General features: G+C 25.3%; 3 protein-coding genes across 3 annotated transcripts; all 3 read right to left on the bottom strand.

Moving 5' to 3' along the window:
* Positions 1–1419: 1419 nt before the first annotated feature.
* On the bottom strand, positions 1420–2908 carry LOC134828465 (trypsin I-P1-like). Its single transcript, XM_063841444.1, has 2 exons — positions 2754–2908; positions 1420–2044 (listed from the first exon to the last, which is right to left on the bottom strand). Exons 1-2 carry the CDS (start codon positions 2906–2908, stop codon positions 1420–1422), a joined length of 780 nt encoding a protein of 259 aa, XP_063697514.1.
* A 3211-nt stretch (positions 2909–6119) lies between these two features.
* LOC134828467 (gustatory receptor for sugar taste 64f-like) lies at positions 6120–8759 on the bottom strand. Its single transcript, XM_063841445.1, has 5 exons — positions 8501–8759; positions 7988–8445; positions 7083–7240; positions 6660–7001; positions 6120–6153 (listed from the first exon to the last, which is right to left on the bottom strand). Exons 1-5 carry the CDS (start codon positions 8757–8759, stop codon positions 6120–6122), a joined length of 1251 nt encoding a protein of 416 aa, XP_063697515.1.
* A 2639-nt stretch (positions 8760–11398) lies between these two features.
* Positions 11399–13888, bottom strand: LOC134832440 (myb-like protein Q). Its single transcript, XM_063846457.1, has 4 exons — positions 13790–13888; positions 12111–12365; positions 11819–12053; positions 11399–11767 (listed from the first exon to the last, which is right to left on the bottom strand). The coding sequence occupies exons 1-4, from the start codon at positions 13823–13825 to the stop codon at positions 11559–11561; spliced, it is 735 nt and encodes a 244-aa protein (XP_063702527.1). The 5' UTR covers positions 13826–13888; the 3' UTR covers positions 11399–11558.
* Between the last annotated feature and the right edge of the window lie 3486 nt (positions 13889–17374).

Below are 17374 nucleotides of genomic sequence, written 5' to 3' on the forward strand. Positions count from 1 at the left end.
TATTATTAATATTATATTAATAATAAAATATATTCATACACAATTGTGCTGTGAAAAATTTGTGTCTCGCAAAAAGTTTGTATCGCGAAAAATCGTAAAAATTTTTAAAGCTCAAAAATTTGATAAAAAAAATTTTTTTCTCAATTTTTCGAATTATTTTGACTTTTATGTGTCTTTTGTTTTCCAAAATTAAACAATTAAAGAATTAAAAAATTAATTTAAAAAAAAATGTATCAAAATTGTCTAAAATCTATTTTTTAAGGTAAAATTTTGATTTGTTTTAAAAATTTTTGAAAAATATTTTTTTTAAATTAAAATTTAATTTTTTTAAAATTAAAATTTAATTTTTTTAAAAAATAATTTTTTAAAATTAAAATTTAATTTTTTTTTCATTTTTGCTATTTTTTTGTGAAAGCTTTGAAATTTTTTTTTTTCTTTCAAATTTTTTTAAATAAATATTTTATTTAAAATAATAAAAAAAATATTTTTCGTTTGTTTTTTGTAACATTTTTAAAAATCAAAAGATATTTTTATTTAAAAAATTTTATAAATTTTTAAATAATTTTTAAAAAATAATTTTAAAAATTTTAAAAAATTAAAAAAAAATATATTTTGACTAAATTTAGGGAAAATTTATCTAAATAAATTATTTGAAATATATAAAAGAATTTTAATAAAAAATTCTCTTGCAATCTACAAAACAGACTTCTTTTCAAAGGAAATCTTACAATTTAAAAATGATTTCCTCTCAAAATGTATTTTTATTTAACTTTTTAAAATTTTGAATATTTTTTAATTTTTTTAATATTTTTTTATTTTTTAAAAATTTTTTAATTTTTTTTTAATATTTTTTAATTATTTTTTTTATATTTTTTTTAATTAGAAAAATTTCAGTATTTTTTTTTTATTTTTTAAATATTTTTAAAAATATTTTTTAAAATTTTTTAAATATTTTTTAAAATAATAATTGCAATATCAATTCACAAAAAAAATCAAAATAAAGCCCAAAATTTTTTAATTAATTTTTAACAAATAAAACTTGTCGAGAATTAATTTTAAAATTGACAAAAAAAAATCTTAAAATTTCACATAATAAGATTTTTTCATACAAAAACGCATAAAATTAAATAATAAAAAATTTCTTTCTTTAAATTACTTTCAGATATCGGCGAGACACAAATTTTTCACACTGTACCTTACGAAATCGCGGCAATTTGTGCTGTTGTTACATTACACATTACATATTTCGGCCAAGCAACGAAGAAGACGACGACGACAACAACGCAGAGACACAACATAAACATAACGATGAATTACAAGCATTTATTGTTAAATTATTATTTTTCTGTTCGCACGCACAAAAGCGCACAACGGACTCTTAATTACGACAACGGGTCAAGGGAACGAAAAAAAAAATCATCACTTTCTACCGAGTTTCTTGAGCGCCTCGCCAATCCACGATCCAAACTCCGCAACGTTCACAGCGACCGCAGGCGGCGTATCACACCCGTAGATATCGTCAGCGACCCACGACGCAATTCCGACAATTCGCGGGCTTCCCTGCTGAATTTGGATCACGGGGCTTCCGGAATCGCCGTGACACATGCTCGTGCTCATGCAAATTTCGTAACGCTGTTTCACACTTTTCGTTCGGGTTGCGTCGAGAATTTTTTGGCAATCGGGATCCGGGATGAACGTGACATTTTTGCGGCGAAGCTCGTCGGAGGGAACGTTGAAGGTTTCGTGAGTGCTGCCGTAACCGTAGACCCATAAAGTGGTTTGGGGGTCGAAACGGGCGATTTTGATGGGTTGGAGATTGTTTGAGGCACGGAAAGGCTTGGAAAGTTTGATGATGGCGATGTCGTTGTAAGCTTGAACGCCGTTTTCGCCGAGTTTGTAGCCTTCGTGAACGATGGCATCTTTGACGGAGAGACGTTGGGCGTTTTTATCACGAGCATTGGGAGTTGTCGTGCCAGCAGTTACTTCAATTGACTTGTAATTTGTCATAAATTCCTTCAGGCAATGAGCTGCGGTGATGATTACACTGAAAAAATTTAAAAAAAATTATTAGGTGAGTTCTTAAAATATTTTTTTAATACGAAAATTAATATTTTTTGATAGAATTTTAATTTTTAACATTTTTTGAAAAAATCAAACTAAAAATCTACCAAAATTTGATAAAGAAAAAAAAAATTTTTTAAAATCTTATTAAATTTTTAACAAAAATTTTTAATGAAAATTTTTTATGTGAATTTCTTGTCTTTTTAATAAAATATTTTACTTAAAATTTAAAAAATATAATTTTTTGAACAGTTTTAACAAATTTTTTTAATACGAATTATTTAAAATATTGACTTAATTTTAGAATGATTTTTTAAATGATTTTTTTGATTGCTTAATTTGAAGAATTAAATTCAAAAAATTTTAATAATATGAATTTTTAATTTGAAATTAATTTAATTAAAAATAAATAAAAAAAATATTAAAATTAATTTAAAATTAATTAAATTAAAAAAAATAAATAAAGAAAAAAAAAATAATTAAATTTTTAATTAAAAAATTTGAAATTTTTGCCCAAAAATTGAACCGAGTCTTATAATTTATTTAAAAAAAATGATAAAAATTTTTTCTTTCAGCATTTTAACAGAAAATTTACCAAAAAAATCTCAAATTTGTTTAAAAACTGAAATTTTCTTAAAAACTTCTAACAAATTTTCTCATTTTTTTTTAGATTAATTCATTAAAAAACTCACTCTTTTTGTATAATTGCTCCCCCGCAGTACGAATACCCGTCCGAAATGTACACAAAATACGGCGCTTCTCGTGACGTTGCCTTCTCCGAGGGCGGAATGATGCCGTGACAAGCACTGACCAAGAGAAAAATCGCCACTACTCGATCGAATGTCATTGTCGACTGCAATTTGCGAGGAAAGAATGAATCAATTCGTCGCGCAGAGGTAAATATACGGAAGAAAGAACCATTAAACGCAAATTTTTTGTTATAATTTAATTACAGTTTACAAGCACCTTGACTTACATTTGAACAAGCAAAAATTAGCTTATCAACCGTTTTATGACTTTTTTCGTCTATTACTTGTTTGGGTCGCTTAAAATTCTTAACTAACCAGAATTTCTGTTAATTTCTTGAAAAAAAAACTTGAGGCATCTCATCTGAATCACTTCCTTGTGAAATTCCAATTTTTCATCGAGAGACAAATTCTTATGCAACGGATGACTCAAAAAAAAAAAGCTGAACGATTTATCACCGATTTCAGCCAATTCAGTAAATAACGAACACAAAAAATATTTATTTTACATTTAATTTTTTTTTTTTGATGATATATCTCTTTATTTATTGGCAATCAACTTGTAAGCTTAACTAAGTTATGAGCCTTCGATGTTCAATTAAAAATTAAAATTTAATCTCTATTTTGACATATTGCATTGCTTGCAGCAACTGATGAATGAAATTAATTGTTTTTGATGGCAATTACGATTAATCGATGGATTCAAGATAAGAAATTGTTGGGGAGCCAGACGTCTCCATTACGAAAATTTCATTTTCAGGGCTGCTAAATTCATTAAGTCAAAAATCTTGATGACTTAAGCTTAAGTTAAGTTACTTAAGTTTGACTTAAGTTGAGTTAACTGACTTAATTTACTAATTTTTTTTTTAAATTAAAAAAAAAATCGAAATTATATTAAAAATACAAAAAAAAATATTAACTTAAGTTTAAGTATAAGTTACTTAAGTCAAATTATTTTTAAAAAAATTAAAAAAAAAATTTTTTTCTGAAATTGGTTTTAAATTCTCAAAAATATTTGACTTAAGACTTAAGCTTTATCGACTTAATTTACAATTTAAAAAAAAATGAAAAAAAAAATTTTTTTACGAAATTTTATTTTCTTTCCTAAACTTAAGCTTTCAATATTGACTTAAGTTGACTTAATGGCTTAAGTGCAATATTAAGTCAATTTTTTTTTTTTATTTTTCTTTTTGTTTAAGTCTAATTTAAGCTCGATTACGTCAAATATATTTATTTGACTATTTTTAAAAAAAAAAAATTATCAAAATTAAAAAAAAAATATTTTTTTCTTAAAATTCAAAAAAAAATATTTAAATTTTGACTTATTCTAACTTATTTTTAAGCTTAAGTCAAAAGTTTAAGTCATGAATTTTTGTGACCTGTCCTTTCCAATTTTTTTTTATTTTTAACTTAATCTTGAACTCGTAGTTGAACTTTTTGATCAAATGACAAACGTCATACGCAAAAAAAATAGCAAATTACCGTATTTTGCATTTACGTCGCCTTGAAACGCATTGATTGAAATTTTTATGTAATTTTAACGATTTAACTGAATTTTATGGGAAATAAAACTCTTAAACAACCTGATCATCATCTTCCTTTCCATATAAAAATTTATCCAGGTTAAGTATTTAATTTTGTCATTTTTGAACGAACCGCAAAAAAAAAATGAAGAAATTTTTAACTGAACTTTTTCGAAGGTCGACCTTTTGACCCGATTCTCATCCAACTCATTTTTCGTTTTTGACCTATTCGATGTTCGGGCAGACGATTTGTGGGCGGAAAAGTTTTGTTGCGATAAATCACGCGTCATTTTTCGACTAAATGTAACATTTTTTTTCGCTCGTGTATGAAGTGTGCGCGAAATGCTCGAAAAAAAGTGAAGTAACAACGCTCAAGTGCGAGCTTAAACATTCAGTAGTGGCAATTTGTACAATTATTTGCCACTTGAATGTCGCTACGAGTACTTTCGATGATCAAATGTGAAGAGGCAGGATTAGCGATGACACGGGTGACACATTTTTTCGGGTATTTTGGGTTACGATTTTGCAATTTTTCGTTGTAAACATAATTTATTGTGATAAATTAATGCTTCGTTCGGGCGTTCAACGGGTAAGCATAACACAGAAATACTTTTAGTTGCCGGTCAGTACATTTTTTGCGTGAAAAGGTGTCGTCTTGTAACATAAAAAAGGCTTAAATGGTTAGAGAGGGATCAATTTTAACAAAAAAAAAAAAAAAAAAAAACAAAAAAATAAATTGAATAAAATAAATAAAAATAAAGAAAATTAATTTAATTTTTTTTTTAATTTTTGATATAATTTTTGTTAATTAAAAAAATTAAGAAAAATAAAATAAATAAAAATTTTTTAATTTAATTAATTTACTAAATTTTTAATAAAAAAAAATTAAAAAAAAATAGATAAAAATGTCAATTAAATAAAATTAAAAACTTTTTTTTAATTAAAAATAAATTTTAAAAAGAATAAAAAAATTAAATTAAAAACATTAAAAAAATAAATTTTTAAATAAATTAATTTTTTAATTAAAATAAAAATTAAGAAAAATAAAATAAATAAAAAAAATATTTTTTAAAAAATTAAAACAATAAACAAAAAAAAAATAAGAAAAGAAAAATAAAAGTTAAAATAAATAAATAAAATTAATTTAATTTAATTATATTTTTAATTTAATTGATCAAATAAATTTTTTAATAAAAAAAATCAAAGAATTAAGAAAAATTAAAAAAAAAATTATGAAATTTGTTCAATCTTAACCATATAATCGTTAATTTAATAAAGAAAGACATCCACAAAAGTAACTTTTTCCTGCATACGAAGCACGAATAAGACATAAAAATTTTTACTGCATGTATTCACAACATTATATTCGTTAATGGCTCATATAAATATGACCATAATATTAATTACTCCTCCCATATTTATGATTTTTTTCGCGATCGTTGATGCCAAAATTAATGGATTTTTTTTTTAATTTTTATGCTGTATCAAGTTTCATACAAAAAACGAAAAAAAAGTGTGTCGTGAGTGAGATAACCAACTTTTCTAGGACAAACCGCGATTCCTAAGAACTGTTTCTTTTCTTGAAAAACAAAAAAATAAAAAATCCGGAGAATCATTGCAAAATATTCAATTATCATGAGGAATTAATTGAACATGCAACGCAGCGATAAATTACGCGTCAGTTGTCTTGCGAGTGTTGCATTTATTGTAAAAATTCATGGTGATCGTCATTAAACTGTGAAAAATTAAATTAATGAGTGACGAGTAAAATCACTTAAAAAAATTGCAGCTAAAATGGTTGATGCGGTGTTGTTGCGTTTTGTCTGAAAAAAAATAATTTTTTGATAATTTTAATTGGGTAAGTTTAAAAAAAAAAATTTTTTTGATTTAAATTTTGGTAAAATTGCTAAAAATAATTATTTTTATTTTAATAAAAAGTATTTTTAAATATTAATATATTAAATAAAATAAAAAATATATAAAATTTTATTAAAAAATTTTTTTAAAAATAAAAAAAAATATTTTGCAATTAAATAAATTTAAGCATTTTTTGAGTGATGAAAGAAAATAATTTTTTATTTATTTATTTTTTTAATAATTAAATAATAAAATTAATAATTAAAATTAAAAATTAATAATTTTTAAAATTATTTAATTAATTAGGTATGAATAATTATTTATTTTTTTTAAATTAAAAAAAGTTATTTTTATTCAATAAAAAATAATTAAATAAAAATAATTATTTTCAGCAATTTCAGTAAAATTAGTTCAATATTAAACAAAAATTGTAACTTTTGTCAAAAAATTTTTTTAAATAACTTTTACTCACTCATTAGGATCACAAGGCTCAATATAAGGTCCTTCATCTTGCTTGTGAAACTGAATCAAAACTAGTTCATAGGTAATAATTGTGCCTGCAACACTCAGTAACAAACTCCTATTTATGAAAAATAACTTTTTTCCTGTCAACCCAATTTTTGCGTTTGTAATTTCCTCACTGAAGCGCCTCAATTGTTCAGTCCAATAATCGCTGCGAATTTTACGAAGAGCAATTAAGGGACGCTTTGCTTGATCTTGAATCTCAGCAGCACACAAACAGATAAGAATTGTCCTCGATATCAAGAAGAGAAGGGAAAACCAGAAGTAAATTGCGTGAGCGACGGGAAGCGATCTGAAATTTAATTTAAAAAAAAATTATTAATTACGGAAATAATTAATTAATTTTAAAATTAATATTTTTTATTAAGCTTACTGCAAACTGTTTAATAACTGAAAAATGATGAAGTAAACGTTATTGGAGAAGGATACCAAGTTAATGCTGCACGTTTCGTCATCCAATTCGTTCATGAGATCTACGATTTTTTGGTAGATATGATGTTGCTTGGACCAGAATTTGTCGCTGATGTGCTGCTAAAAGTAAAAATCGAACGTTAAATGAGTTAAAATGGCAAGTTATGGAGTGAAAGTTTTCAGTAAAAATTTTAATTAGAGTTGATTTGAAGAATTGGCTTGAGAATAAGTCAAAAAAGTGAAAAAGTTGGTTTGAATTAAAAAAAGCCTTTATGTTAATTAATTAATTTTAAGTTAAAGCCTTAAGTCAGTTCTGAAAGCTTAATATGTTTAAAAAAATCAATTTTCTTCAAAAAATAATTTTTTCTTAAAAAATTTTTGTCTCTTAAATTTTAAAATTATTGATTTTTGATTTTTTCTTAAACTTAAGCTTAAGTCAAAAGCTTTTTATAATGACTTAAGTTGACTTAACGGATTTTACTTAAAATTAAGTCAACTTTAATTTGCTTAAAATTAATAAGAGACTACATTAAGTTAAAATATTAAGTACAAAGCTACAAAATATAAAGTTGAAAATATTTGACTTATGACTTAAGCTTTTTAAGTTATTTAATTTACAATTTTTGTTTAAAAAAAACTTTCAAAAAGTTGATTTTTTTCCGAAAATTTGGTCGAAAACCTAAAAAGTATTTGACTTATTCCAACTTATTCTCAAACTTAAGCTTAAGTCAAAGAAAATATTTTGACTTAAGATGACTTAAGCTCTATTTTAATTTTAAGTCACTTAAGTTTTGTAACTTAAGATAAGTCTTACATTTTTTCAACTCTAATTAACTAAAATTTACAAGATTTTTCGAAAAAACTTACATTTTTGCATTCCAGAATGATGAAGTCACTTAACAACTTAAAAGTAGTTGCCATTCCAATCGCATTCAACATCACAAACAAGTCCATAAAATTCCATGCAAAAGTGCTTATGATGTTCGTAAACTTTCCAAATGCCGCCAAAGGTGCGTTATAAGGTAACATGAAGAACAAATGATACAAATGTCCTTTCAAAAAGTCTTCAGAATACGTCAAAGTGTCGCACATGTTCAACAAAGCCGAGACAATCGACAAAAGATGTTCAGTCCAACAACAAATCATAACAACAATTGTCACAATCCGCAATTGCCGCGATAAAGAATCATCCAAATTCCTATTCCGACTATTCACAATGGCATTTTCGACTCGTTCCCAATGTCGCATAATTCGAGGCCATTTACGGGCAAGCCGAAAGAACTCAATCATGATGTAAACGTTCAAGGCATAGAAAATAAAAGGTGCTAAAAAGGTAATTTTTTTTTAATTACTCAAGAATCATAAATTATTTTTTTTTACAGATTTGCGAAATTTCAAAGTTTGTCTCGTAAGCCAGCACGAAAGCCGTGCAAGTGCTAAATATTGTCGCAATTATGCAGAAAATGCTGTAAGCCGTTCGCCATGACTTGAGTTTGAACTCGAGCAGCATCACGTCGTTCGCCGTGAGATTGTAGAGTGGCATGACGCCGAAAAATTGAGCCATCAAAATGGCGGGACTGATGGCGCGATTAAAGCCATTCGCCTTAAGTGACCCGAAAAACGATAAATTTCCCGACATGGTCACCGCAGCACTAAATGACGGAAAATTTTTCTTGTTGAAAAAGGAGACAATGAGCGATGTTCGTGCTTGAGGTCATTAATCAAAGGCACTTTTTTAATGAGTTGTGCTATAAAAGGGTTCGATGTTCCATGCGAGACTTTGTGTCGGTGATTTATTTCTTTTTTTTTCGCATCTTATGGATTAACATATTTTTATGCAAAAAAAAAAAAAAATACAATTGCACATATGCATTGAGGAAGGTCATCGCGATGCATCCAACGGACCATTGTGTTGTCGTTGCCATATAAAACGATTGAGTCATCTGTAGCAACATTTTATCGATGATGTTGATGCGGTGAAGAATATCCATAAAAAGAAGAAAAATGGTTAAAGGTGAGTTTTTGTTGAAAGAGACTTGAGCGCTTTTTGAATATTTTTGTTTTTTAAAAAATTTAATTTTGTTATTTTTGCATTTTTTAATTTTTTAATTTTTTTTTTAATTTTTGTTAATTTTTTTTTAAATTTTTAAAAAATTAATTTTGATATTTTTGCAAAAAAATCAATTTTGGATAATTTTTGCATTTTTTTTAAAAAAAAATTTAATTTTGTTGTTTTTGCATTTTTTATTTTTTTTTTAATTTAATTTTAATATTTTTGTCAATTAAAAAAATAATTTAGATAATTTTTGTTAATTTTTTTTTTAATTTTTAAAAAATTCAATTAGATTTTTTAATTTAATTTTAATTTTTTTAAATTTAATTTTTAATTTAAAATTTAATTTATTTATTTAATTCAATTTTAAATTTATTTTTGTCAATTTTTAAAAAAATAATTTTAATATTTTTGTCAATTTTTGATAAAAATAATTTTTTTTTGTTATTTTTTTTTTAATTTTTAAAAAATTCAATTTTGATCTTTCGCATTTTTTAATTTTTTTTTAATAATTTTTTTTAATTTTTAATATTTTTGACAATTAAAAAAATAATTTGAATATTTTTATTAATTTTTCTGAAAAAAAAAAAATTTTTTAAATTATTTCCTAATTTTTTTTATTTTTCATAAGGAACGCTTCACAATAAAACATGTAATTTGCGTTGTACACTATCGCTTCATCAACCGAATGACACGATGATGTATTTACGAGTGTCTGCATTGGCAAAAGCTCAGCAGCAGCAGTAGTTGTGTAGCGATTAACTGAATCAGCTCATATTTTTTTCTTGCATACATTTAAAAAAACAAAAAAAAATTAAATAAGAAATGAAAAAAATGTACAAAATTGAATAACACCAAAAAAAGGTACCGATCGACATGTATCAGTAGCGCGTAAGCAAATTGTTACCAATGCCATTTGCATTTAACTGCACGAACCGTACGACAAGCGCGTGAATCAAAAATTACTCGTCTGCAAAAAAAAATCGATTTAGTATCGCTTCAACTGTTGTATGCGATGGAATGTTTCGTTTTCGTGCCAAAGATGCTACAGGAGAAAAACGAAAAAGAAGAAGGTAGGAAGATTTTTTTGAATTTTAATAATTGAATGTTTTTTTTTGGGATTGCAATAATTGGTATGACACGAAAATTCATGTAAATTTTTTTCGGTGACCCATGTTCCAGACAAAATATGTCTCTTCTGGTACAAGAAAGGTTGCGAAATTGCGTCATTCGCGTTTTGTTTCGATAAAATGCCGTTTTCGCATGTCTACCGTTATTAATAATTTTACAATTATCGCGTTAGATTTATTTTTGTAGATAACGGAAGTAGTAAATATTGGCAATCACAATTAAATTTGTGATAAATGGCAAGTTGTTTATCACTTAAAGTACAGTTGTTTACAAGTTATTTAAGTGTTTTGATTGGGATTTTGTAATTTTATGGAATTTTTTTGTTGCTTCAAATGAAATTTAAAAATGAAATTTGAAAAAAAAAATTTAAAAAAAAAACTAAAAATAAAACAAAATAAATAAAATAAAATAATAAAAAAATAAAAATAAAATAAAAAAAATTATTAAAAATAAATAAATTAAATAAATAAAAATACTTTTTACATAAGAAATTAGATTTTTTTTCTCTTCTTATTTTATTTTTGATTCAAGTTGCTTAAATGATTTTTTTTTTATTTTTTTTACAACGTTTTGATAATTTATTTACCATCTTCAGGAATAATTTATTTTTTTTTTGTATTTTTGACAAAAAAAAAAATTAAAATGTGAATTTAAGTTGAAATAATAAAAAAAATTATTTTAACTTAAATTAACATATTCAAAAGGAATTTTTAAAAATGCCAAAAAAATATTCCAAATTTTTAAAAGTCACAAATACGTTGGAAAAATAAAATATTTATTCGACATGAATCGAAAAAAAAAAATATTCAACATAAATAAAAAAATTTTTTCATAAAAAAAAATAAAAAATAAATAAAATTTAACAAGAAATGTTCAATATAATTTAAAACTAAATTCTTGTTTAAAAAAAATATTTTTTTTTTTTTTTAAAATTTAAAACTTTTTAAATATATTGATAATTTTTCATGACATTCTAAATATTTTTTTTTATAAAAAAAATTAATTTTTAACTTTTTCAAATGGAGCATCGAACATTATTTTTTAATTTAATTTTAAAAGAAAAAAAAACTCGTGTAACTTTTATAATATTTTATTTTTTATATAAAATTAATCTCTCTTTCTCTTCTCTAATTCGATCTGAGGTGCCATAAAAAGCCTTTTAAGGTTAAAATTGTACAGAAGTTTAAATAAAATAACATAATATCATAAAATAATCTTAAAATGCCCAAAAAATGACTTTTTTTTCAATATTTTTTAGCCGTACTTGTTGAAGCCACTTGGTTGTTGGAGATGTTGCTGCGGATTCGGATTATACTGTCCTTGGTTGTAGTTCCCTTGGAGATTGTACTGACTTTGGAAGGAGCTGTGAACGGGTTGCGTTCGCGCAATTAATTCCAATGATTTTTGGATCTCTGGCGGGATTGGAGGAGGCGTCGGGAGATGATTGCCGCTCGCACGGAAGCCTAAAAAAGGTAAAAATTTAACAATTTCTCAACGAATTTTTAATTTTTTACCATTTTCATCAGCAATGTAGGTGACAGAAATGGGTTTTCCCTCTGGCGATGTGTAGCTATAACTGCCTTGCACAACTTGAGCTTCGATATTTTTGACGCCGCGATTCTTGAGGTACCCCTGAGCTTGCTGGGCTTGTCCATCGCCCGTCGTGTAACTGAAGGAATACGTTCCATCTGGCGAATGATCGTTTTTGAACGAAGTAATTGGAACAAAGGGACGAATGGGACCGAAGCGCTACGAAAAAGAAGCAAATTTAGTCACTTTTCGATCGAAAATTAAGAAAATCCGTACCTGAGCATTAACATTAAACGCATTAAACCCTTGTTGTTGCTGCTGCTGTTGAAAATTTTGCTGCTGATGATGCCCTAAATGACCTTGCTGATGATGTTGCTGCTGCTGAAATTGTCCTTGTTGATGCTGATGCGATTGTTGTTGCCCGAAATTCTGTCTTTGTTGATTTTGGTTGAAATTATTGTACAGTCCTTGGTTCTGCGGCGGTTGTTGAAACCCGCTGACATCGCCCAAGACTAACGTTATCAAGGGAAGCTGTGAAAAAAATTTCAAAAAATGTCATTAAATTTTTTGAATCATGACCGAAAAGGAACAAAAAACACAAAATCCTCCATTTTACTTCAAAATTTATAAATTTCTAAGGCCTTTGGTTCCCGTGGCATGTCATTTCACGCACAAAAGTGTCATAGATTTGCTCTATTATTACACACTGGACTCGAGAATTCACAAAAATATTGATTCAGGATCGGTTATTTTTATGTTGGCACTTGGATTGGTACTAAATAAAATTTTGAGAGATGTTTTTAGTGAAATTCAATATGATTGGAAGTCAGTTTTAAAGCAAATTTCAATAGAAGTAAGTAAATTTCTTTGAATTTCGTTCAAAAATAATGAGAAAGTTTTCTTTTTTTTAGATTTTCTTAACAATGATTGTCACTGATTTGTGTTTCCGAGTCGTTTATGTGCCAATGCAGTATTTAATTTATTATTTACTCGTCAAAAATGGTCTTGCTGTGAGATATATTTAAAAGAGTTAAAAAAATTAAAAATTATTAAAAAATTTTAAATTATTAAAATTTTTAATTATTTTAAAATTTTAAATAATTTTTTATTTCAAATAATTTATTTTTTTAATTTTTATTTTTATAATTTTAAATATTTTATTTTATTTTTTTTTTCATTTAAAATTATTTCTTATTTTTTTAAATTTAATAATTTTTAATTTTCTTAATTTAAATATTTTTTTTATTAAATTTTAAATAATTTTTGAATTTAATTAATTTTTAAATTATTATTTAATTTTAAATAATAATTTTATATAAGTAAAATAAAAATTTTAATTTTTAAATAAAAAAAAATATTAATTTTATAATTTTTTTTAATTTTAGGGAAGAATTTTGTCAATAATCTTCTACAAAACAAAAGTCATCAAAAGCAGTGCAAAATTAATCGGACTTCAATACTTTTTTCGAACACTTGAGGGTTACGCCATTCTGAGAGATATTTCATCAATTCTTGTACTAATTGGAGCCTTATTTTACACAAAAATGTTACAACATTTTGGAATTTCCATCAAAAATGGATTTTTAAAAATTTTATCAAAAATCAAGACCAAATCAGGTCGTTCTGAGAAAAAAGCTGCAACTCATCAACGATGCTTCCAACTTCGAAATTGTGAAATTTGTTTAAATACATGCACTTGTCAGGGATAAAATTCATCAATCACTTTTTTAATTCTTCACAGGACATCAGTTTAAATTGATATTTTATCTTTAAATTGAGCTAAGCTTCATTTCACGATGAATTTCTTCAATTTTATAAAATTGCCTTTATTTTGCACAATTTATTTGGCGGCAGTTTATGTTACACAATTCCGTATTTTCTGCCTTTATTATGTTATTATTTGTTATAAAACAGCATGAAAATCCATTAATCATAATTTTATTGCGGTTACTAACCAGATTAGTCAAGAGATGAAACTTTTTCAGAATCATTTTTCACTATTTTATTTCAAAATTTATTTTTAAGAGTTCTATGATTCGTTCGACAAGATGCACTTACACAAACTATTTGTCTAAGGGTTCAACGCAGTCTCTTTTATACAAAACACCAAACTGAAGAGAATCCGCACAAAAAAAATAATAATAGCAAAAATCTTTATTAAAATAATAATCAAACGAATAATGAGTTTTCTTTGGTGCGAGAACGTGTATGTGCGAGATCTTTATCTGTAGCAAGTTTTTTTTTTGGTGGCAATGCGTTTAGTCGAAACAATAACAAACGACGCGAGGTTGTGCGTCGTATACAAAAAATGCTTGCACCGAACGTTGTTGCTCTATTGTTCTCCCCAAAGCCGGGATTTTTTGTTTTTGACGATCGTTGTCTTGTACACGGATGAAATCAAATGGAAAAATAAATAGATCTGTAGATTAGTGGAACAAAACGTACGTGAACACTCTTCAATCTGTTGTTTGGTACTTTTTGATAGAAATATCAAAAAATTTTAAAAAATATTTTGAAGGCGGATCATATTTAAATTTTTTCCATTGTTTTGTTTATTTTGCGATTGATTGACTAGAGAGGGAAGGAAGCTGACAAGAATAAACTGTTTGTGAAGTAAATTTTTGTTAAAATGGACCCATCTTAATGAATTTATTGACTCATAAAGTCTTACTTTTTTGTACTTTAATGATGCCCTGTGGTAAGATAGGAGTCTAAAGCGATCAATTTTAAAGCTAAAAGTTAATATTTTTTACTTTTGAACATAATTTCTGTAAATATTTAAAGACATCTTAACAATCTTTGAAATCTGAAAAAATGCGAATTAAGGCCGCTCCAAATTAAAATCAAAAATAAAGTCCAAAATTTTTAAAAATAAAAAAAAAAAAAATTTGAAATACTATTTTCATACAAAATGACAAAATTTTAAACAATTTTTTAACGTTAAAAATTTTTTTAATTATCTTTTTTAAGATTTGCTAATTTAAAATAGATTTCAGAATATTACATATTAAAAATTAAAGAAAAAAAATTCATACAAAATAACTGTCAAAAATTTTGAACAATAAAATCAGAAATTAAAAAAAATTTAAGAAGAAAATTTAATTTAATTTAATCATAATTTAATGATTTTTTAAACAAAATTGAGTAAAATTGAAAATTTTTGAAAAAAAATTTTAAAAAATATCTTGAAAAATTATGAAAATACACCAAAAAACGGCAATTTTTGATGAAATTTTTTACTTTTTTTTGCCCCATTGGATTTTCGACTTTTAAAATGACTTTTGACTTTTCGACTAAAAAATGAAAGTTTGCGAACACTTGAGCTAATTTTTTGACTCTTTGGCTTCTAAAAGTTTGAAACGTCGCTAAAATTTAACATATTATTATTTGGAGGTGAGTATTGTTGGTAATAAAGCATGAACAGGCGTAGAAAAATTCATTGGTAGCTTCTCATAAAAAATTGTCTCGATCTTCAGTCATCTATGGCTTGAATTTATTGCAAAAATTCAGTGCAATATTTATGGCTTGATCAAATTTACCGGAATCCGACGAGGGGGTTCTTGGAGGGGGGTATGTGCAAAAATATGCCATAAAAAAATTTTTCGTTTTGAATTATTTAAAATAATTTTTGAAGTATTTCAGACTTTGTAATCTTTTTTTTTAAATTTTCATTAAGGTTTCATTGAAATTTGAACTGGTACTAAAAATTTCCTTTTCATCGTCAATTAATAAAAATTTTTGGTCAAAAAATTTATTTTCGCCGATTAATGGATGACAAAATATCTGATGAGAATTTTTTTTTAAATTTGAATTTTCCTAAATTCAACCTTTTTCTCACCGCAGGGTTCACACTTCTCGCGAATTCTTTACACATCTTGGGTGTACCTTTCATTACATTTTCTGCTATTTGCATTACCTTAAAATTAATCGCATGATGTAAATTACACGCCATTTACTCGAAGGCTTTACCTGAAGCCCACAGAAACGGAATGGAGCCTCATTTTAACTTATTTTACGAAAAATTGACATTTTCTTCTAAAAAATAATTCGGTCAGTAATCTCATCGTAAAAAGCAAATAATTTTTTTTTCTTTAAAAAAAAAGCAAATAATTCACTCAAATTTATGGCTTGACCAGTTAACTCTTGGCATTTTACTTTCGATTAATTTTTTTTTTTTTTGACATAAATTCAGAGCAACATCATAATTCACACCTAATATATTGAATTATGTGATTTTTTTTACTATAAAATGTAATAATAATCATATTTCGTGCAACAATGTTGTTTCAATCAACATGCGAACGACAGACAAGTTAACCAGACAAACAAAGTAGATGAGAAAATCGTCACTGTTTATTTTTAGCTTGAAAGGATTCTGATTTGAATCAAGCATGTGATCAACTTCCGTGTATTCAATTCGCAAAAATAAACTTTTTCTTATCAAGTGTTAATCAGGGGAGTTTTTTCTGCGAGGTATTATGAAAAAATTTATTTAATTATAGTTTTTGTCTCAAGTTTCTCAAGTTTTTTTTTTTGCAAAGATGATGAGGTGCTGACAAAAACGTGCAATATTCTAATTGAAACATTTAAAGGTTTGAACAGCAATGTTGCTGGATAATAATTTAACTTTCAATATGATGCTAAGTATATGATTGTAAGGTCCGTTCATTTTACTCTCCCATCGTAGAGTGAGTGAAATTATTACAAAAAAAAAATTTTGAGAAACAGAGATTAAAAAAATTTATATGACTTATGTCTTAAGCTTGAGTAAAAACACTTAAGTTTGGCTTAAGTCAATTGAGATAATTTAACAAATTTTTTAACGAATTAAAAAAATGATTTTTTTTCCTAAATTTTGGTCGAAATCAGGGCTTTAAAAAATTTTGACTTAAAATTTAACTTAAACCGACTTAAACTTAAATTTACACTTAAAAACTTATGTGACTTAAACTTCAAAATAAGTTTTATTTTAAAGAATATTTTGACTTAATCGACTTTTGACTTAAGTTTTAGTTAAGGTAAAAATAAAATTAGGTCAAATATTAAAAATATTTTGGATTTTCAACCAAATTTTGAAAAAAAAAATTTTTTTTTTCGGAAATGTTTTTAAAAATATTTCTTATTAAGTCATTTGAATTGCCTTAAGTCTTATTAAGTCAAAAACTTGATTTAAACTTAAGTTCAAAACTTATGACTTAAACTTTAACTTAAGGCTTAGCAAAAATTTTGACTTATGACTTAAAAAAGTTAATTAAGTCTTCAAAAAAATTTAAAAAAAAATTGGGAAAAAATTATTTTTTTGAAAATTTTGAAAAATTTGGTAAATTACAATTCAAACTTTTGTGACTTTTACTTAACTTAACAAGCCTTGCAGCCCTGTTCAAATGATTAAGCTTTTTAAGTTTGACTTAAGTCAAATTAATTGACTTAACTTACAATTTTTTTTTTAATTTACAAAAAAGTATTTTTTTTCAAAATTTGGTAAAAATTTTTAAAAGCATTTGACTTAATTTAATTTTTAATTAAACTTAAGCTTAAGT

This window comes from Culicoides brevitarsis, chromosome 2 (genome assembly GCF_036172545.1).
Source record: "Culicoides brevitarsis isolate CSIRO-B50_1 chromosome 2, AGI_CSIRO_Cbre_v1, whole genome shotgun sequence".
NCBI lineage: Eukaryota > Metazoa > Arthropoda > Insecta > Diptera > Ceratopogonidae > Culicoides > Culicoides brevitarsis.

What these genes read in the sequence shown, in the direction of transcription:
- LOC134828465 (XM_063841444.1), bottom strand. Translation starts at nt 2,908, where the DNA reads ATGACATTCGATCGAGTAGTGGCGATTTTTCTCTTGGTCAGTGCTTGT. An exon ending in GGAGCAATTATACAAAAAGA is followed by an intron (nt 2,045 to 2,753) that starts GTGAGTTTTTTA and finishes AAATTTTTTCAG; the next exon opens with TGTAATCATCACCGCAGCTC.
- LOC134828467 (XM_063841445.1), bottom strand. Translation starts at nt 8,759, where the DNA reads ATGTCGGGAAATTTATCGTTTTTCGGGTCACTTAAGGCGAATGGCTTT. An exon ending in CTTTGAAATTTCGCAAATCT is followed by an intron (nt 8,446 to 8,500) that starts GTAAAAAAAAAT and finishes TTACCTTTTTAG; the next exon opens with CACCTTTTATTTTCTATGCC. An exon ending in CAGTTATTAAACAGTTTGCA is followed by an intron (nt 7,002 to 7,082) that starts GTAAGCTTAATA and finishes ATTAAATTTCAG; the next exon opens with ATCGCTTCCCGTCGCTCACG.
- LOC134832440 (XM_063846457.1), bottom strand. Translation starts at nt 13,825, where the DNA reads ATGATTCTGAAAAAGTTTCATCTCTTGACTAATCTG. An exon ending in TTCATCTCTTGACTAATCTG is followed by an intron (nt 12,366 to 13,789) that starts GTTAGTAACCGC and finishes TTTTTTTCACAG; the next exon opens with CTTCCCTTGATAACGTTAGT. An exon ending in CGTTTAATGTTAATGCTCAG is followed by an intron (nt 12,054 to 12,110) that starts GTACGGATTTTC and finishes TCTTTTTCGTAG; the next exon opens with CGCTTCGGTCCCATTCGTCC.